General features: G+C 31.0%; 2 protein-coding genes across 4 annotated transcripts; both read left to right on the top strand.

The window, feature by feature from the left end:
• Window positions 1–6,401: 6,401 nt before the first annotated feature.
• Window positions 6,402–10,363, top strand: LOC125069503 (zinc finger protein 37 homolog). Of its 2 annotated transcripts, XM_047679021.1 has the most exons (3): window positions 6,402–8,576; window positions 9,075–9,144; window positions 9,495–9,627. In XM_047679021.1, the coding sequence occupies exons 1-2, from the start codon at window positions 6,905–6,907 to the stop codon at window positions 9,131–9,133; spliced, it is 1,731 nt and encodes a 576-aa protein (XP_047534977.1). In that variant the 5' UTR covers window positions 6,402–6,904; the 3' UTR covers window positions 9,134–9,144; window positions 9,495–9,627. The 2 variants fall into 2 exon arrangements, with proteins under 2 accessions (XP_047534977.1, XP_047534976.1); XM_047679020.1 differs by lacking the exon at window positions 9,075–9,144 and having other exon boundaries at window positions 9,495–10,363.
• Window positions 10,364–14,913: 4,550 nt separating this feature from the next.
• Window positions 14,914–22,224, top strand: LOC125069566 (putative sodium-coupled neutral amino acid transporter 10). Of its 2 annotated transcripts, none has more exons than XM_047679091.1 (10): window positions 14,914–15,110; window positions 15,251–15,368; window positions 16,269–16,425; window positions 16,729–16,852; window positions 16,996–17,117; window positions 17,624–17,772; window positions 18,657–18,793; window positions 19,321–19,557; window positions 19,632–19,797; window positions 19,968–22,224. In XM_047679091.1, the coding sequence occupies exons 1-10, from the start codon at window positions 15,027–15,029 to the stop codon at window positions 21,431–21,433; spliced, it is 2,760 nt and encodes a 919-aa protein (XP_047535047.1). In that variant the 5' UTR covers window positions 14,914–15,026; the 3' UTR covers window positions 21,434–22,224. The 2 variants fall into 2 exon arrangements, with proteins under 2 accessions (XP_047535047.1, XP_047535046.1); XM_047679090.1 differs by having other exon boundaries at window positions 19,318–19,557.
• Window positions 22,225–22,341: the final 117 nt, after the last annotated feature.

The following is a 22,341-nucleotide window of genomic DNA, read 5'->3' as shown; positions in this document are numbered from 1 at the left end:
GGTTGTCACCTATTGTTTTGCTAATTATATATAACACAATATGCTTCTGTTAATTAAAGATATGGAAGCTGTATGAATGTTATATTGGCTGATTTGTGATGGAAATAATTAATTTATCATTGTCTCTTTCACTGACTCTCTCTCTCTCTCTCTCTCTCTCTACGTAAAAGGACACGCATCCCTTTACGCAGATGTAATATAAGTCTTTCTTTACTAATCCTCGTATCAATACATTTTAATTGCTTGGTTTTGTTTTTATCACAGATGTTTCGTTTTAAATAAAAGAAAAAAAAAATTAAAGTTAAAAAAATGCTAACTGTCCATGTTAATATAAGTTGAATGCTACAATTATGTAGTCTGTTTAAATAAAGTATAACCCTACTTTGACTATTAGTCTAAGAGCCAGTGATCGGCAGACTTACTGTATACCGTAAGTCTGCCGCTACTATAGTAGCGAGCTCCATATTACTGCCAGGTAAATTGCTTCACCTGCTGTTGGGGAAATGGAGGTTCACTACTCCTTTGTTGTCTATATCTTTGAATATTTGTTTCTCTTCCTCTTGTGGTTGGCTATAAGTACCTAGACTACATTTCCTGAAAGATATAAACAGACCAACATTATCTTCGATTTTCCACGTACATACAGATAATAATTTACAAATATAAATACAAAAGATAAAAACAAATTTATTAGTAACCAGTTTTCGGCCGCATTTGTTCCCGCCTGTTTGGCGGTCGTAGAGACTTTAGGTATAAAAAGTAGTCTATATTTATCATTCATCATTAAGATTCAAATTTGCTTCATACAAAATTTCATCAATTTCGGTTCAGTATTTTAGACGTAAAAGCGCAACGGACAGATAGAGTTACGCCTGCATTAATAATATTAGTATAGACTATTTTATAAAGTGCTTTGAAAATTAAACAAAAGTATTTTGTTAACGATATACAGCTAGCCCATGACCCGACACGACTAATCGAAGTCAGTATTGAATAATTGAGGAACTCAAATTACTCGCTACTTCTAACATCCGGTGGGTCAGTTTGACACAGTTTAAATAAAGTCCATTAATATCAGAGCTCAGTAAAATAAAAAGGAAAGAATAACAAAACGATATTCGTATGTATATTTATATATAACGGGCGTGGTTACTGGATAATTAATGAATCGAGTAGTTGGCAATAATGTTTGATGGCTGATTTATGGCAACGCCAGTCATTATGTTTTGGACAAACGATTCGAATACGATGGTTGCTTGCAAACCCATTTGCTCTTAATCGAGATGAATTATTGTAATCTTTTTGATATTATTGTGGTGTACGATTATTTAATCAATCAATACAGTGATTAGACGATATTAAATACGTTTTATTTTGTAAATATCTCCATTGCACGCCCACATAGTCTTCCAAATGTCGGATCAATCCCCAACTGTTCCCCATCCTGCTCCTCCGATATATATATGCAGAGCTTTTCTATAAGATCTCACTATGTATCTCTCTCTCGTGAGATTTTGAAAATTAACGATGTCACAATAATAATAAGTAGTAAAATTACCTATTTCTTAATTTCACTGTCTTTCATTAGCTATAGTATTTATTATATTTTGACAGTACACCAGAAGGCTATGTAATATGTATGAATAGGATGTATGGTGGAGGATTTTGCTATAAACAATATCTTTAGTGTTAACACTACAGTAGGTAAATGTTATAATCATTAATTATTATAGTCATTAATGTTTAATTTCGATACAACTTTAATATTGAGTTTGTTCTCACAGAATAAGCATACAGTGTAACTGTCCTACATTCTGTAAGAATTCACTTCTACCTCACTCGTGAAGACGAATGGAGTTAATTCTTATATGTAATATATATATTCTTAATACTTATGAGTGTATTCTATAAATTTTATAATGTTATAATCATATTCTCACATTACACGCTCGTGTACTCCGTTGAGTTACGAGTTTCTCCTTACAGAATACCTCTACTGTTCTTAAATGCTATGCTTCATCATAAATATGATGCTCTAAAGATGCCATTATAGCATTTCTTTACTAAAAATTATTTGCCTAACTATAAAATTTACCATACACATGTCACAATAAAACATGTAAAACGACATTGTTATACACAATGAAATATTTACAAGAGAATCCGTGCGTAACAAATTTTATAAAATTACAAAAACGGTCGTTATTTTGAATTTTAAACAATAACGTAATTATGTATTTTATACAATTGCGCGTTCTCCAATTTACATGTACGCATCTAAACATTTTTATATTGTGTTTTAATTAATTATGATACTGGCTTAAATTATTTATATGTATAGATATACTTTTAAAGCTATGCGTCGATTATAGCTAACAGTTGGAAAATAATAGTTAAGTAGTATGACGTTATGGAGAGTGTCATGATAGCTTTTACGCATACCAAGATAATAAAGTTGTTCGTATGTTTTAGTTCTTTTGTGTGACCCTCTATCCAGATATTCTAAGACTAGCTGTTATCCGCCTGCTTCGTAAGATATAAATGAAAATTTAAGAAAGGGTCGTGTGGATTTTTTTTTCCTGAATGAATAAGTGTCGTTGGCCCCACTGGCCTTTACAGCGTCACCGGACGTTAACAGTTCGTGTGGATTTAATATTGTCAGGTATATAGGTTGGTCGGGATCGGTATTAAAATAACTTTAAAATTTTGAATAAATATTTAGTATATTGACAACAAGCATATATGATTGTATTATATAAAATTTATATCGGTCATTTGTAACTTATCTATCGACGTCGAATATTTTTTCACTCTTAATCTGTGTCATGTCGTCACTCGTCTCTCATCATGGGTTCCCGTAAATTGTGGCGACACTATACGGGAAAAAAATAAAATACATTAATTAATAATAAAATTTACAATTTCGCCAGAGTCACAACCAACTCAGGTATATCATGAGTATGTCTTATTTCATGACATAACCGACTTATTAAACTAAAGCTTATTAGAATCTGTCAATTGGTTAAAACCTTAAATAACAAAATAAACTTCAAAAATGAACACATACGCATTCGTTGTTGTTGTTGTTGTGTCTATTTATAAATATTTTACAGCAATATATACGTATGTGCCATAAACATAAGCTTCTAAACTATTTCAGTTTATGCATACGTACCTACTTATCCAAATTTATATTTGTGTAATGTTAATTTAACTGTGTTTAAATAATCTATTCGTATAAAATAATTAAGTATTTTGGTCTTTTGTGATTTAATAACAAATAAAAGCATTTTTATATTACGATTTACCTATAAATTCTGTTAGTTAATACGATCGTTGGCGGAAGTACTGTGTATATGCTAATATTACGGATAAATTAACATCTACGATTTAGTGCTATTAATAAAATTTAATATTAATTAACAGAACATGTGCTACATACTAATAAAGTTTATTCATGACCGATCGCATGAACATCAAGATGACGCATGCTCACTGATACCTACATTAACAAGTTCAATTGAAAAAAGTAAAGAGTATTTAGCTATTCGATCTTTGAACACAAATTATTAAAAAAAAAAATATGCACACACCCATCTGAATATTAAAAAAATAATAAAAACAAATATTTTTTTCGAACAGTGTCTATCCTATACTTCTTATCAATCGTACCATACCATATTATAGTATATAGGTACAGGACGAGAGACCGCAGGAAATTATTAATATCACTTGGATTTTCTTGCATATACATGTATATATATTTTAATATTATCTTTAACATATTCGTAACGGTCAGATTAAATTAATTTATAAAACTCAATGTTGTAAATATAATTAGTGTATGAATTATTAACATCCTTAATTGTGCTACTTAACAAAACATTGTTATTTTAATGTTTAAAGTAAATTATAATATGTGTTTCATTTTACATCATAAAAAAACACAATGTCGCTTTGGTTGTGCAAGACATTGTACAGACGGCCTAATATTAAAAAATATATCGTGCAAAGTAAATTCAGTCCTTATTTGAATGCATTAAGAACTATTTAAGCTGAACTATTTTGACTTATTGTCAATTGTTCAAGAACTGGCAGATGGATGTGGTGCAAGTCGTCCATTGTGACCGAACAATGGGGAAAGCATCAGAACATAACAGGGCCGTGGTTGAACATGGAGCCATTACATTGAAATATATTTGTATTATATTACATTTATGTACGCAGATAAGATAACACAGATTTGCGTAATTACCAAAGTGTATAAAGATATCACTTTATTATTTATACGAAACACAGCTCAGATTACACTAAATTGATTTGACTCTGTATAGGAAAAAATCAATATAGCGTTTTATTATCAAGATGATATTAACAGAGAGAAAGGGTTGATGCGTACTGTGATAATAACAGAGATTAATCTTTACTTTTACAAATGTCACATCTTGTCCTCTGATATTTTACTTTAATGTTTTTTTCCATCATATTTAAACATCATGTTTCATGACTCCACAAATTTGTCGTCTGCGTTTACACGACTGTCATTGTCCTATAAACCATTGTCTAAATGGAGACAAATTCATCCGCATATATAAAATTTTGAATCGTAATCAGGAAACTTTACCTTCAGTGATGTAATAATACTATAAAAGTTATTGAATCGAGCATAAGTGGTAGATAAAACACGCATTAGATAGTTATGATACGTGACTAATCTATTAAAATTTAGATTCTTATTACGAAAAAATCTGTATTTATTTTTAATACAGCCAGGCAGCAAATTGGTCCATAGATATTTTCACTGTAAAAAATAGTCATCGTCCTTTATATCTCTTGTGCTTGTAGTTACACCCTTCAAACCGGGATGCAACAAACAATAGTACTAAATAGTGCTATTCGACAGTTGAGTAGCGTATATGATGAGTGGATGGAACCCAGAAGAACTTCAACAAGGCCCTATCAATAAATAGAATTGATAATCAATAAATTAAAAGCTTATGTAAAAAAATAAGGTTTTGTGTGTGTGAGAATAACTATATTATTTAATTTGTCAAAAATAATTATTGAGTTCTATGTCGGTTCTTTGTAAATCCACATTCCGAACCGGTAGGTTGTAGTTTCACATTTTACGTAAACAATATTGTAAATGACAATTCTAAAACTAATGTATAAGTATTTGTTCGGTTATACCTTTAAAGATTTGATGGAGTAGATATATTAAGTTAAAATTTTAACAGCAAAGTAATTAGTATTCAGAAAATAAATATAAAAAAGTAATAAAGGTTATAAAGAAATAGTGTTCTTTTCCCTAGAATTGGCATGAAATAATATTGATAAGTTAGTTACCTACCAAAATTACAACTTCTTCGTAATACTTCGATGGCATCAATGTTATTCTTGAAAAATTGTTATCCAATTTTATTGAGACAATTCGTATTCTTGGTCGAGCGATAATGAATTTGATTTGTTTCAAAACATTCCAATAATAATTAAAAAATGCAATTTTATCTTACGAAGTTATTACTATATCGTTGATGTCTTTTTAATAGTAATTTTGTAGTGATAGTAAAGACTTCAACGCTTTTAAATTTTTGTTGTATTTTAGACGAATGATGATATTAGCTATAAATCAAAACAAATGTTTTTTTATTAAGTTAGTTCTCCTGATTAGCTACATAATTACAATATGTCAATTAGTTAAGTATGAATAAGTCGTAATTGTAAAAATGTTTTACATATATTTTTATCCAATAAAAGAGATATAGGTATATACTTCGAAACATCTATGTGTTTTTTTTCTCCCTACTAGATTATTATTAATAAGATTCTATGTCGATAATTTTTATTTAATGATCTTTATAATGCGTGAAAACAATTTTATGCAACTACATCGAGTCGAATTGATCATCTTTAATTAATTCAAGGTTAATTTTAATTCAATAGCATTTAATTTGTATCTCATTTCATAGTACCTAAAATATACATAAAAACAAGTGATTAAGCACGTGATGTATAAACAAATAAATTGGATAATCTATTTTATTGTATAAGGTTACTTCGAGTATAGTTGCGTTGAGAAGAAGCATATTATATAAATTATAAGTAAATAATTTTCTACCAATGAGAAGTTACGAATCTGAACGCCTATTGGTAGAATTTAGTTCATTTCCATGATAAGATATAACTTCTTCATATTGTGTTTAAAATCAATTTTATTTTATTAAAGGAATTGATCTTTTGCTTTTAAGAATTATATAAAATATTATCTACACATATTGCTTAGTTTTTGTTTTAAAAGCTGTTTGAAACTATGTCTTTTAATAGATGTCACTACTATACATGAATATTTTGTGTCGGACGTCGGTAGCATTCGTCACAATTTTGACACCTTGTCTCTTTCACTCAGTAAAGGAATGAAATTCATGAAAATAGTGTTTAACTTCAGTGCAATCTATATATTTATGTTACAAAAATAATAATAATTAAAAGTGATAAAACATAAACAATGCCAACATAAAAGTTTTGTAATATTATTAACGAGGTTATTTATATTATTGATCGCTAGTTCATTGTTAGAAGATCGCACAAGGTAATCGTCTTATTTGTTTGAGACAAAAGGCAGAAGCTTCGTCCTTCACACATTAAAATATCGTTATCAATGCACGTAACCGATCGGTTTAGTTAGAGGTGATTATTGAAGTAACAAAACAGTGCATGTAAGTAATAAGACTGAGAGCACGTCACTTGTAAAATCACAATTATTAAAAGACGTATACATATTACTAATTTTGGTCTTCTCTCCGCTGGTGGTGGTTCTTTCGCTTTCTGCTACAAAATATTACAGTTATCAGCTAAAAAAAAAAACAAGCTTACTAATGGGTGATAACGTGTATTAGTTTTCATCATGGCTAATGTAAAGATTAGAGTTAACTCACCAAAACCTACATCAAACCGAATCAAAGGGACTGGTAAAGTTGGTAAACTGAAAAAATTATTAACAGGTAACAATGACAAGACACGATCAGCTATCAAAAGTGCTAAAAAAAGTAATGACAAAGTGAAATATCCTGAAAACAGTTTAATAAAAAATAAATTAATTGATACAGTGCTTATAAGGGATTCCAAACTTAGAAGAGAAATTCAACTGTCTAAGGATTCATTGTTGACAAAGCATGGACGTATTAAACACAATAACAAGGATAATTTAAGAATTTGTAACAACATATTAAAAAGTGAACTTTTGATTGATGACAATAAAGAAAAGGAACCAAATGTATCGCACAAAAATGGTTTGAATAATAATAATTTAATAGTAAGCAATCAAAATGACAGAGAAAAAAATTCAACAACAAAAGATTCCATGATTAAAAAGGTATTGGATAATAAATCTGATGATAAACAAAGTAAATTAAATAAAAGCAAACCTAAAACTAGCACTAAGTCAGCTAGAAAACCAAGGAAAAAATACATTAACACGAGAAAACCTAAAAAAGGACTTTTTGAATGTGATTACTGCCATAAACAATTTGATACTAAATCATCAATTAGGAGACATATGTATTTACATCTTCACTTCAAGACATATCCTTGTAAACAGTGTAAAAAGGTATTTCGCAAACAATTATATCTGTCTGCACATGTTACAAGGCAGCATCCCAATTGGGAGCGACATTACATGTGCAATGTTTGTGATAAACCATTTTTACTAAAAGAGAATTTAGCTGTTCACTTGGCAAGCCATACCAGCCTAGAAACTATGTTTAAATGTATCTACTGCAAAGAAAAATTTTCTCACCAGAATGATTTAGTTAAACATGAAAAGAAACACTTAGTTAGTGGACGTTATGATTGCATTATATGTGAACAGAGCTATGATTGCAGAAACAAATTATCAATGCATTTTAAAACACATTTAAGAGTTAAAGATTTTATTTGCCAACATTGTGGTAAAGAATTTTTGCGAATGAATTCAATGAGGCGTCATGTTCAAATTTGTCATGCTGGAATAAGAATTCAGTGTTCCATATGTAAGAAGTTTTTGAAAGGTCATTTGTCGGAGCACATGCGTACTCATGAGAAGCAACGTCCCCACAAATGCCCAGATTGTGGTCAATGTTTTACTCAATCTACCCAATTAACCGTACATCGAAGATCCCATTCAGGAGCACGTCCATATCCTTGTAGGATTTGTAATAGACCATTCTCTCATTCCAATGCCCTTATGTTGCACATTCGAAGACATACAGGTGAGAAACCTTTCGATTGTGCAATGTGCCCCTTGTCTTTTTCACAATTACCTCACATGAAATCTCATATGCGGAAAATTCATGGTAAAGAAAATCCTTACAGATGCAAAAAATGTAAGCAATTCTTTAAGCTAAAAATTGATCTTGAAAATCATACTAAAAACTGCAAATTTGGTGAAAAAGAATTATCATTTGAAGAAAAAATTCAGGCATCCGTACAAGTAGAAGAGGAAGAAGTTGTGGAATCAGTGATGAGCTTATCTCGTATGAGATTCCTATTAGCTCTTCTTCTGACTATGATTGCTACCAAAGAGAAACTAAAATACTTAGGTGCGTAATAATTTTGTTTAATATTTTTCACACAAAAAAATGCACTCATTTTTATTGTTTTTCTGGTGTGAACTATATTGCTTCCTGTGTGTGCGCCCCATAATATGAGTGTTTTGGAAGTACCCACACAACATTCATTACATTTACCATTTTTATTAAAAAAATTGTATGAATGTTTGCTATTCAAACATTTATAAAAAAATACCTATGTAATAGACATCAACGGGACACTGTCATACTGTTCATTGACCTCGGGACACTTAACAATGTTTTATGTGACATTTTATGCACTGTCATTGAAATACCAATGTTTTAAAATCATTCAAATACAGGTACATGTAAACATTGGTCACCACTGATTTTCCTCATGGGTTGTGAATATGTCGTGCGATTGGTTTTGTGTGCTGATGGGATGCTTTTGTGAAGTAATGCGTCGATTTTCGACGACGTGTCTTATTATTTAATCGGTTAGAATTACCGATATTGATTTTATTTTAGCGAACATTATACCTTTGTATTACGGGACGAACGAGTCGCCGGATCCTGATATTGGGTAAAATGTCAATGAGTGAGTTCATTTATCATTGTTTATAATTTTTGGTGTTGGTTGGTGAAGGGCTTGGATGCGATGTCATCATCAAATGGTTATAGGCCAGTTTCTAGGTTACATAATAGCTTGGATTTAAACACATATTTTTATTTAAGGGGTTTTCTAGGTGATGGTCAGCTGGAGATGAGATTTTTATAATTACATTTGTATGATATATAATCTTTTTCCTCTGTTTTTTATCATATTTATAACGCTGTACAATCCCATAAAGTCCTTTCGTAAATATTATTTATAATTTTGATTTTATAGCGACTTTTTCTCAAATCGTTGTGGTCTAAATATATTATAATACGTATTTTCCATAACAGGTTTCAACAAACGTTTGATAGACGATTTATTAGTGGAATCTCTCGAAGCTATGGGTCACACTCCATGTAAAGATGAATCTCTAGCGCCGTTAAAACGTCTAAAAACGAACATCGAAACACTATTAAATGGAACAGTACCAAAGGAGCAAATGGCGAAATTTCGAAAGGAAAACAAAAGTATGGAAGACATTTTGGAACTTCTTACGAACGAAAAGAAATAGGTAAAAAAATGTGTTGTTTAGTTAATAATAATAGTTTTAATTTTAAGATATATTTATTTAATATTATAACATAAAAATGTTCTAAAATAGGTTGATGAGTTTATAACATTTACATGTTATATACCTACGTTATAAAATTAGGTCGAATCACTTATTTATTTTGCACCATTAGACATCACATTACATTAAGAATTTATATTTTTATTGATAAATAAGCCGAAATTTTGTATATTTTATCTGTAGAATTTGCATACACAATAGATATAGGAATTTTACAATTGATAGACGACAATAGTTTTGAAATAGCCTTATAATTATTGGCTGATTGTTATTTACAATAAAATAAATAAGTTCACTAATCCATCCAGAAAATATAAATGAACTGATGACGTATGAAACATTACATTTTCGAAAGTGATAAAAAAAAAGAAATGTTTGAAGCATAAATATAGTGTATAAAATTATTAGATGATTGGTTGAAGACAATGTTTAAAAATAAGACTTGCCATTTAAACAAAAAGTGATTATTCCAAAGCTCATAATTTATTGCATTTTAATTTTATTTATTTTAGGTAATTTATTTTGACTTTCATTTGCAAAATTTTCGATAATTTTGCTTACTCGCATCAATGATTTTTTTCACTCTAATAATCAAACCATACAATATTTTGTATGTATAAATTTATTTAGTATTTCTGTTTATTTTTCCAAAAAAATAAATGATATAAATGGTATTGACTAAATATTTGAAAATGGAAGTCAGAAATAATAATAAAATTAAAAAAAAAATATTTTTAATTTAATTATATTAAGTTGTTTGTGCCATTATTTGTTGTGATTGCATGTTTAATATATTTTTAGGTGAAAATTGGTGTTTAATATTGAAAATTTTATTTGATAATGATACTAAATGTTTGAGTTAAAATGATTTGAAAATTGATTTTTGTTTTATAGTTTTATTTTTGTACCAGTGCCATTCCTTGTTTCTTTTAATAATATGGAGGTACTACATTCCATTTCAATAAAATGAGACAAAAAAATATAATTGAAATTATAATAATATTTCCATTTACTATTTTTTTTTTTTAGTTATTTACCTTGGCTTATTAATTCTATTGAAATGGACTGAAGGATGTAGATTTAATTTGAGTAGGATATCTGATGGCATATCAATACGCGTATGTGTGTTTACTTTAATGGCGTATGGGCAACTTTATATTTTTAAAGCTAAGCTAAATTTCCATGATAGTTCTAATCAATTATTATTTGTATTTTGATGATTTTTAATAATTTACATGCAACAAGATGTTGCCCAAGTGTCATCAATTATCTTTGTAACGAACATCTATGAATCATATGTTAATGAATTTTATCATTCTCCTATGAACATATAATGATCTTAATCTAGGTGAGATTTGTAACTTTCTTTCATTTAATAGCTTGCGATCTTATAATATAATTAGATGTCAATTGGAAGAAATCTTAGACGATTAATTATCAAAGATGCCGATGTGCGCGTTCCGAAAATATACATCTGTTACGAGGCAAAATTGTTTTTCTACATACATTCATTTGATATGGATATCAAATGGTACAATTACGACAAAGTGCAGTTCGGAAAGTATTTATTGCCTTGGATATTAATGCGTCGAGTGGATCCAGTGGCATTCCTCTAATCGTGCTTCGGAAATGCGCTTCCGACTTGGCATCTGTTTTAATGCATCTTTCCCGGAAATTTAACGGATTAGGCGTCGTCCTGAACTCATCGATGACAGTTTTGGTGCACCCAGTCGCTAAAAAGGGAAAACGCTGAGACCCTGCCAACTCCTGCGCTACCTAGAGAAGCATCTGGTTATTAAGCGTCAGTACGATTTCCATCGGGATCGTTTAGCCGGTGATCTTCTAATTCACCTGACGCATAGATGATCGGAAGCTCCTGGGTCCAAGGAGGTATTAGCATCCAGTTTTGACTTAACGAAGATCTTTGATTAGGTATGGCACAATGCGCTTCTTCGGGTGCTTCCTATGTTCTTCCCGAAAAAATGATGCAACTCAATCACCAACCAACTCAATCAACAATCAAGCCTCATACACCTTATACAACGGTCGTGATTTTTAAGGCATTTTCTGCCTTGAAAACGCTCTGTGGAACCAGCTTGCGTCGGCGGTTTTTCCGAACCGATACGACTTGGCAACCTACAAGAAAAGTTCCTACTCATTTCTTAAAGGCCGTTAACGCATCTATAAGTCCGTCGGTGATGCAAACGTACAGAGGTGATGTTAGTCATTTTTCATCAGGCGATCCTCCTCTCGTCTATCCATACCCTAAATAATTTCAAATTCATTCTTAAATGTTAGAATATATAGTAATATATATTGTACTAATTGTCTATTAATTACATTCAGCCTAGAGCTCTATATGTACTAATAAGTAATAATAACATTGTTTGTGTCTATGGTTGAAATATAATGATAAAATATAAAGCGTAGTTCAGAACATTTAACACATACGCAACTTGTACGAGCTCTTCACTAAACATAAGATCGGAAACGCTAAACGGCAATTAAATCTTTGTTACCTATAATTGAAAACTAGAGAAACATTAGAATTACCTACTTACCTAGTATTTCTTAATATGTAGTTAATATTCAATGTCCTACCTTTAATCGCAGTAAATTATTCTTAAATCTAAGCTTAAGAATTTAATGAAATGGTTCAAATCCTATGATGTGTTATATACTAAATTTTATTTTATTTATCGTTAAGCTCGTGTTTTTTTTTTTTTTAAGTATACTGTATATCGTAATCTTTATTAAATCCATTTTATTATTTAGCAAAGGATTTGGTATTTGAACCACATTCAGTTTATTTAATGATTAATTCAATTAAATATACAATGTAATTTATAACTGTATTCAAGTTAATAAGCATATTATATATGCAAATATTATATGTTTGCAATATTTAAATGTCAATATCGTGACATGTATAATCATAAGGTATGGCATTCATCAGAACTGGCTTTAGACGACCAGGTGGCTCGGGCGACATGTTCTCCTACCAGAGAACGCCTTTTCATAGCGTTGAAAGATTTTAACAAACAGAGAATTTAATTATTATCAAACTTTCTAGTACCTGTTAACATTATAGATAGTATAGATGGTCATAACAATTACTTAGCCTTTGTGTACTGTCTCTAAAACTGATAGTTCATTTTTCAATGCACACGTGGCCCATGAACTTTTTGACCGTGCAAGAGTCGCCTGTCCCTATCGCCGCTACTGACTCCTAACATATTTATGGTACAAAACGTTATTAGGGAATTTCTTTCTTGCCAGTATTTTTTCTAATCTGTTTAAAGGGATGGAGCCAAAGAAATATTTAGACTTTATCTTGGCATATATATCGGAATTAGGTTATGGCGTTGATATGTATATACTTTTATTTATTTCGTTAGCATACACAAGATAAGTCATCGTTCATTATTGATATGACAATATTGTATAACGAATATTTTTAAAATGCCGGCTGAATTACCAAAGAAAACACCAAGTACTAAAATAAATTTAAATGTAACTGCAAATTGTGTTTTATTTATTTTACTATATTTAATGAATTAGTTGTCGTTTTGTCTGTCTAGTAGCTATCATCCTCCTGCCCTTATCCCAATTTTACTTGGGATCGGCGCAGCATGTCTTCTTCTTCCATACTTCTCTGTCAGACGTCATCTCACAAGTAATATTCTTTCTAACCATATCGTATTTCACACAATCCATCCATCGTTTTTTGGCTCGTCCCCTACCTCTATATCCATCCACATCCATACTCAAAACCTTTCTCACAACATGGTCCTCATTCCTCCGCATAACATGCTCATACCAAGATAGCCGGTTTCCAGATAGCTTCTCGGTTACCGGTGCCACTTTCAAACTTCCTCTTATGTACTCATTCCTTACTCTATCCATTCACGTAACACCACACATTGCTCTCAGCATTCTCATCATTATTATAAGCTTTAAATTTTTGAATAGGTCAAGTTTAAAATAACTCGAATCTTAGTAAAGAAACGAATATCGTTTAAGTTTATACAAATCCTAAAAAAAGTAATTGGGCTATTTTGTCAAGAAATTCAAAGTATGTTCCATGAAAATGTGCCGACCATAATGTGTAACGCAGCAACAATTTTTAGAAAACATCTGAGACATGAACGTGAGAGGACCTGGTCCAGACTCCTCTCGCGATCATGCGCCCTATAATTCCGCCTTATCTTTTTAACCCTCGACAACAAATATTTGATAGCCACAGTTGCTATGCTATAACCATAATAGCACCACTGTGCATCGGGGTTACGGGGGAGCGAGATAGAATCTCCGTTGGCTAGATGGACCATAACGATTTAATAGTTCGTTTATAAGGCTAGAATTCGAGGATGGGTACAAATCGAGTAGGGCGGTAAAAACTACTTGTTATTTTTTGTTATTGTAGCGACAACGACAAGAGAAATATGTTACAATAGCAGCTCCTGAGCCTAAAAGTTGCCAGTGTTAATACTCCAGTGCCTCGGTAAGCAGTCTTAATTGGTCAGGAAAACAACAAACATTATTTTTTTATACTGCTACATTATAACTGTTTATTACATTTATTAAACCGATATGACGAGTAGATAGTAGAAGATAGCGCACTGTAAAAAATGTTAAAAAACTCAGATGTAGTTTATTTGAACTGTCATAAAGTTCTAATCCTTAGCAAGTTATAATTTGAAACGTTTTGAATTTAAGAGTTTTAAACAAATTACGAGATTAAATATATAATTGAAATAAACACGTACATAATTACAGAAAGGAGGTCACATGATATGACACATTAGTACTTTAATAAGGTTAGATGTATTTATTTGGTTAAAAAATAGGTTCAGGATAAAACCCATATTTCAATCGTGCAAAGACAAGGCGCTAGATTGATAAAATAAAGACATATATAAAATATGAAATTATTTAAATATAAAAAGTGACACTGTCATTAAAATTTTTATATTTAAATGCATTGGTTTAAATCGATTTGAACATTTCTCACTTAATGTTTTATGTTTTGATATAAAAAAAAATAAGAAAAAATATATAACTCCAAGCCATGAAATTAAAAAAAAAATTATCTAAAGTAACACGTCAAGCGTGACATTTACCGAACAAAACACAAATATGCCATTGAAAAAATTGTCATAACAATACCGTCATGCTTAGGACGATTTTTTGTAGACGTATCATATTCTTTAAAATTGTTTTAGTAGTAATTTAGAAGATAGTTAAAAACATGGGTACAACGGGCCAATCAATAACTCTCGCAAACAGTATTATAGGAGTCGGTATATTAGCAATGCCTTTTTGCTTCCAACAAGTAAGTTTTAGTGTTATTAAACTGCTTTAAAAACATTAAAATCCTTCGTCTATAATTAAGTATCATAATAAACGTATTCCTTTTAACTAATACACTGATAAGTGGTCATAAGGTAAATTATAATAAAATATTTTTTGTAGTGTGGAGTTTTGCTAGCTACCTTAATATTATTGTCAATGGGATTAGTGTCAAGACTTTGCTGTTATTTCCTATTAAAATCTGCCATTATTACTAGAAGAAGAAGCTATGAATTTCTTGGTAAGTGCAATTTTTCAGTTATAAAATTAGTTGATTGAAAAACTTCTCATTGTTGAATTTAAAACTTTTTTGAATAGTTAATACATATTATTAAGAATAATTTTTTAAAAATTGTCCTACACTGTTTTTGGATACTCTGTATGATAATCCTTACAATATTATTGATACAAATGTAAAAAATAATATATATATATATATATAATAATATCTATATGTTACATTTTCACAAGCAATCAATTAAAATAATGACAATCCTTGGGGATGGCTTCTACAAGACCATATAAGCTTTTAGAATAAAATCAAAATTTCCAAAGAAACTACTTTTAACAAATGTAGTTTAAGATATAAGTTGATTATTTCCTATTATGATAATTTATTTATATATATCTTTTCTTAATCCCTTTATCTAAGATTAACTTTAGTAAGGCATATTTATTTGAATTATGAACATGTAAAAATTCAATATATTATATTAAATAAGTAAAATACTAACGAAATGATAGATTTTTGTTAATTAAAATATATAATCTGTTAAAATAAGTTTGTATTTTTTTATTTTGAATATTTTAAGAATTCTTAAAATTAAATATGTTAAGACTTCATCATATATAATTTGTCAAATATATTTTTAATGATCTTTAATGAACATAACACATAGTAATATATTCTAAATAGATATATATGTGACTCCTATATTTGTGTCAATCTCTATATAATATATAAATAGTGTATATTATACAAAGATGTATGCAAATACATACACATACTACTCAAGTCATTTTACGAATTTGCAATATAATTGTAATTCGTCCAACTAATTATTTATTAATATTAAGCATAGTTTTAAATACTGATCCTGAGACTTCCAAATTAATAGATAAAAAAAAAACTTTATTTCAGCATTCCATATATTCGGCCCAGGTGGAAAGATGGCTGTTGAAATGGGTATTATAGGTTTTTTGATGGGCACTTGCATTGCATACTTTGTTGTGGTCGGTGATTTGGGACCACAAATAATTGCAAAAATGTTGAACATAAACCAGAGTGATATATTAAGGTGAATTTGAATTGTTTTAATTATATTATTAATTAACATGTTGACTGCGGTATTATGTCATGTTAAAATCTTAAAAGATAAATGTTTGAAATTTAATAAGTAGATAATTGTCTATGTAGTAATAATCAATCCTTTAATATTAAGGTTTGTTTGGGATATTCATTATTAATTCTTAGGCACTTTAAAAATAAACTATGTAATATCATTCAGCATTTTATAAAAATATATGTAAATAATCTTTCTATTTAATAGTAAGCTTGCATTAAAATAAAAATAATAAAAGACTCAAATATGTTATTCCAGGACCTCTATAATGGTGATAGTATCTCTAGTCTGTGTGTTACCCCTGGGCTTGCTGAGGAATGTGGACAGTCTTAGCAACGTCAGTGCAGCCACTATTGCCTTCTATTTCTGTTTAGTAATTAAGGTATATCTTATTCTTAATTCCATTGAAAAGACTTGTAAATTATAGATATAATGTTTTTCACATTTTAATATTACCTTAAAATCATTCTCATATTTAAAAAGTACAGGCAATAAAATACATATATAAAAAAATGGTTTTTATAGGTAATAGCGGAAGCAACTACTCAGTTGTTTACAGCAGACTGGACGTCTCGAATAGAGATGTGGAAACCATCCGGTGTGTTACAATGCGTGCCGATATTCTCTATGGCATTGTTTTGTCAAACGTGAGTAAAACACACACTTCTATCAAGTCCTGTTCTTATCTAAACTTGTTGTTTCTTATTTTACATATTGTTTATGGTTGCAGTTCAATTTTTTTATACTTTGGTCACTTCAATGCATAAATTAAAAACAAACATAGGTTTTGATTTAAACTAGAAGTCAAATTAAAGAAGACATTTTACAAACATAATTAGACAACTCTTCCGGACAAATCTATGCAATAAACTTACAATAAATTTATCGTATAATAATAATAATAATCATACAAGTTATATATAAATAATATATTTAATCTATAATGAATTATAGTAAATAAGTTTCATTTCTCGTATTATCTATGAGTCTAATGAGCTGGCTAATATATTGAATATAGATTAGACCATAAACTAAACTGTTGAGTGAATGAAATTAATAAACATTTACAATTCTATATATCTTGATTATTTTTACTGAACCATATTTATACTGAGTTTATAAGTACATTTAATTACATTTAAATTAATTTCAGACAATTATTCGAAATCTTTGATTCTATGCCATCTCTCTCCTTGGAGAAAAGTTGCTTGGTGACAAAGAATGCTATCAACATTTGTTCAGGAGTATATTGTACATTGGGTATATTTGGGTACATTGCTTTCGGATCTCAGGAGATATCTGGTATGTGTTTGATAAATTTAAATTAATTAGAATATAAGTAGTATCTATCACACTATCCACATTCTGGCAAATTTCATTTTAATAAAATTCCATTGTTTAGAATTTCAAGGTCTAACAATCACAATCACCCTGTATATTACAGAGTGATGAAACGGTATTGAAATATTAATATATTATTATATAAAACTTTAAAAACATTGCAAATATAAAACGGAGTGATATAATTTTTAAATTATTTAATTGTCCTGTAATTTGGAAATAATACAAGTATTAGTCAAATGTTATTGTATATATGTATTTGTGAGTGTGTTAATAACTCAAGGTATCTTTACAAAGGCACTGACGTGACGCTAATTATGACTAACTACTGTTATGCAAAACAGACGCTTTATACTAATAATGTATTTGTTCAACTTTGCCTTTGTTTTATGGTAATGTGGAACAAGGTCGTGGATTTAAACAAATTGGACAGTTTATTAACAGCAAAATGCATGTTATGTTATCAAGAAAAATATGTATATGTTTTCACTTCACTCCTAGTTGCCTATGACCTTGACAAGTAGTGGTAGTACCTTAATTATTATTTTACAAATTAATTTGAACAAATTCATTTCTGTCAGTATGATTTGTCAATAATTAATTTATTGTTACAGTAACTTTTAAAACAGTATTAGTGATATTATTATAATTTGAATATATATAGATAATATATTACATACATATATATGTTTCATTAGCATTGTTATCTCTTTGGAATCTCTATTAATTCCTTTCTTGTGGAGGGGGTAGATGGCCGGTTGTCCTCCTCCTAATTTTGGCCCTGGACAGAGCTTTATTTTAATTTAGGTCAATGGTTTATGTTTCTAAAAAATTATAATTAATAGGTAATGTCTTAATGAGCCTGAGTCCCACAATGGCGAGTGACGTCATCAAGCTCGGCTTCGTGATGTCGTTGGCCTTCAGTTTCCCGCTCGTTATCTTCCCGTGTCGCGCGAGTCTCTACTCATTCCTGTATAGAAGGGTGAGTATGTCTCCATACAATTGCGACTTGTCATAAGTAAACTATATTTTTTTCTACATAAATGAAGAGACTACTATTATACCGATAAAAAATGGGTTAGCATATGGCCTTTTTATGAAAATCTCGATTTTTATCAACTGTTACTTAGCTGTTTGATGTTATAATTTATCACAGATTTAGTTGGTGGTCAATCACACCTGTGGCGATTTGTGTCGTCGATGGTATAAAAATGACAAATTGTGCCGTCATAAAAGGTAAAAACTCTTCTAGGGTAGTAAATCGAGTCAACGGAGGTATTGCCTACCGTCGATAAGTAATGCTGTTGCTTAAAAAGCTGTAATAATTTTTTAAATGATTCATTATGAAATGGTTATTCATTCAAGTATGGCCTGCGTGACGTTATCGTAGGTATAATAAAGATGCCACGTTTAGTTTCCATACTATCTAATAATACATAAGTCTGTGTTATTTATTATGTTCTAAGAAAAAAGAAATAGTTTGAAAGTAGTATGTCCTGCGGCCAGCAGTCGCAGCCCGCTCACCACGAGTCGATGCTGACGTCGGCGATCCCCGAGCGCGCCTTCCGCGTGCTGACGCTGGGCATCGTGGCGCTGGCGCTGCTGGTGTCGCTGGTGCTGCCCACCGTGGAGCTGGTGCTGGGGCTGGCGGGCGCCACGGCCGGCGTGCTGGTGTGCGTCGTGCTGCCCGCCGCCGCGCTGCTGCGCGCCACGCACGGCGACACCGGCGAGAGGGCGCTCGCCAAGGTACGCACCCCGACCCCGACCGTGCCGTACGTCACGGCTGCCTCCGTTGATAACCGTTTTCCGCATCTCCCCAGTTTGTCGTAGTCCTCGGCCTGATCATCCTGGTGTTGGGCACGTACGCCAACCTCCAGGCGGCAGAGAACTCGCGGGACAAGTACGATGAGAGGTACATAACTCAGGAGCGCATCGATAAAATTGTGGAGGACTTCTTTGAGAAAATGGAAAAAGCCGACGGAGACGGTAAGAACTTGTATAAATTGTTTTCATAAATATTCATTTTAAATTGTTTAAATAAAAAAAAAAAGTTCATTTACAATATAAATGTATTAATTAGTTAATAAAAGTTGGACAATCTCAAGGGGCTCATAATAAATCGTAGCCCAAATCCAAAAATATGTATATCTTTTCAGGTGTTATGGCCAAGCCTCGAATAGAAAATCCTTTACCACAGGACTTCAATCCATTAAATAATGAGGCGATAAAAGACTCTGAAGTGCAACCGCCTAACCCTGTTCCACCAGAATCTCACTCCAATGAAAAAAAACCCGAAGCCGATCTTGATAAGGATAAATTAATTAACGAAATATTACAGGAACAAAAAAATGTTGTGAATAAATTGGTACCAACTCATCCAAAAAATGTAAGGTTTCATTTAAATGATGAAAATATAGTTAATGGTAACGCATACGATGCTAAGAAAGATACTGTCGAAAAACCAATCGAAGAAAAACCACAACCGAACCAAGAGAAGATTGATATGATGAAACAACAGGAGCTTATCGAAACAATTAAACAACACGGCGAAGAACAAAAAGAATTGATAAAAGAACAAAAGGAGATTTTAGATGAAATCCTGAAAACTAAGAAAGAATTGGAGAAAAATAAAAAGGAAGTCGACAATAATGAAGCAAAGAAAATAGCCGTAGAAAGTATTCAGAAAATAGCTGATGTGGCAATAAAAAGCTTGAGTGGAGTAACAGACAAACCAGCTCTTTCAGAAGATGCAAATCAAGGCAATGCTATACAGAAAAGAGCACATGAAGCAGTTAATGAAATTGCTAAAAAAACCGAGGAAACGCTAGATGCCCTTAAAAAAATAGACGATGCGAAGAATGAGAAAGAAAATGATAAATCGGCTTTAGAGGAGAAGTCAATAAAAGACCATAATGTTAAAATCGATAGTGATAAAACATTTAACCAACATAAAAATGTCGAAACAAAAAAACTGAGTGCAGAAAGTCCAAATGTTGATAAACAGGAAAGTATTAAGCGAGAAGTCCAACAAAATTCTAATAATGGCCATCAAAATGTTGTTCCATCAAATATTAATCCCCCTGATAATAAACAATATATTGTCAACGAAAAAGTAGTTAAACAACAGAACGAAAATCCAATAAAGGAACACTCACACCTACCTGATGAACCGCAATCTTACAAACAAGGTGAGGATTTACAGAAAGATAAAATAAACATACAACACAAAAACAACGTCCAGAACGTGCCTTTACCGATAGCTATGAGTGAAAAGGGGAAATCAAATAATAATATCAAGGATACTCAGAATAAACAAAATATAGCTCAAAATAATGGTGCTCTTAAATACAAAGATGATATACTCAATAACATTGCGAATGGTCAAAACATAATTCCAAGGAAAAAGAGAGAGATCATCGATTGTACTGAAACAACGACACTTAAGCCAGAAGACAAACAAATATGTGAAGACAAAATCAATGCTCGTAATAAAGTTATGGAGGGAGATTTTCTGAAGAATGTTGAGATTGGTCAGCTGGGTTTAGCAGACAGCTTGCCGTTACAAGGGATGGTGTTACATCACATGAGGTCTCTTAAAAGTATACAAGACAAAAAAAGATAGTGATGCGATATATTTATATAGTTTTTAATAAAATGTTTTTTAAAAAAATGTTTAGTATGCTAAGTGAGGGCTACCACACATCGAGAGTGCGTCCCGAGTAACGGCGAATCGCACACGTATCAACTAGGTAAGGTAGTAACTCGTGATGTTTGTACGTGTCCGGATTGCGAGCGGGCGCGCACACGACCACTTCGGCGGCGGGTGGGTCCGCGTGCGCAGTACGCCGTCACTCAGGACGCACAATAACACTTTACGACGGCGTGTGAGACGATGCACATTGTAAAAATTTACGTCGTGATATCGTAACGTGCCACATTATCGTTTATACTATAATGAACCAGAGATGGAGCTCCGTAATCGTAACCAAAACCGAAAAAAAAATAATATTTATTATAATTTTGATTTTTACAATATCTAAATTATTCAATATCCGTTATTGTAACGAGATTTTATTCGATATCTCGTTAGTTTTCATGTCACGACGTCTTACACTGGGCAACGTGGCACTTTTAACAATGTGCAACGCTGACGACTCGAAGTGGTGTAATAAAAAAAAAACTACCAAACTCCAAAAATATCACGAATATATTTTTACAAGAAATCACAACAAGCGAATTTTTTTATATTTACTGTTAGCCTTAATTATCATCGATATGCATTTGTACATTAATATTACTTTAAACCAACAACAGCATTTATTTATTGGTTAAATAGAAATAAGTGTAAAAATAAAATAAATTATTGTCTGTGATCTCAAGTAAAAGTGAGTTAACGTTACTTTAGAGATTTTAAATTTTTTGACTTCAACTGTATAAAAGTTATTTTTGGGCAATTGTATAATGCGAAGATTTGATCTAAATTAATTTTTATTTTACGATGTTAACTTCAAAGTATTTCTAAATAAAAAA

The sequence above is a fragment of the Vanessa atalanta genome, chromosome 15 (genome assembly GCF_905147765.1).
Source record: "Vanessa atalanta chromosome 15, ilVanAtal1.2, whole genome shotgun sequence".
In the NCBI taxonomy this organism is placed as follows: Eukaryota; Metazoa; Arthropoda; class Insecta; order Lepidoptera; family Nymphalidae; genus Vanessa; species Vanessa atalanta.
This window is presented reverse-complemented; position numbering and strand designations above follow the sequence as displayed.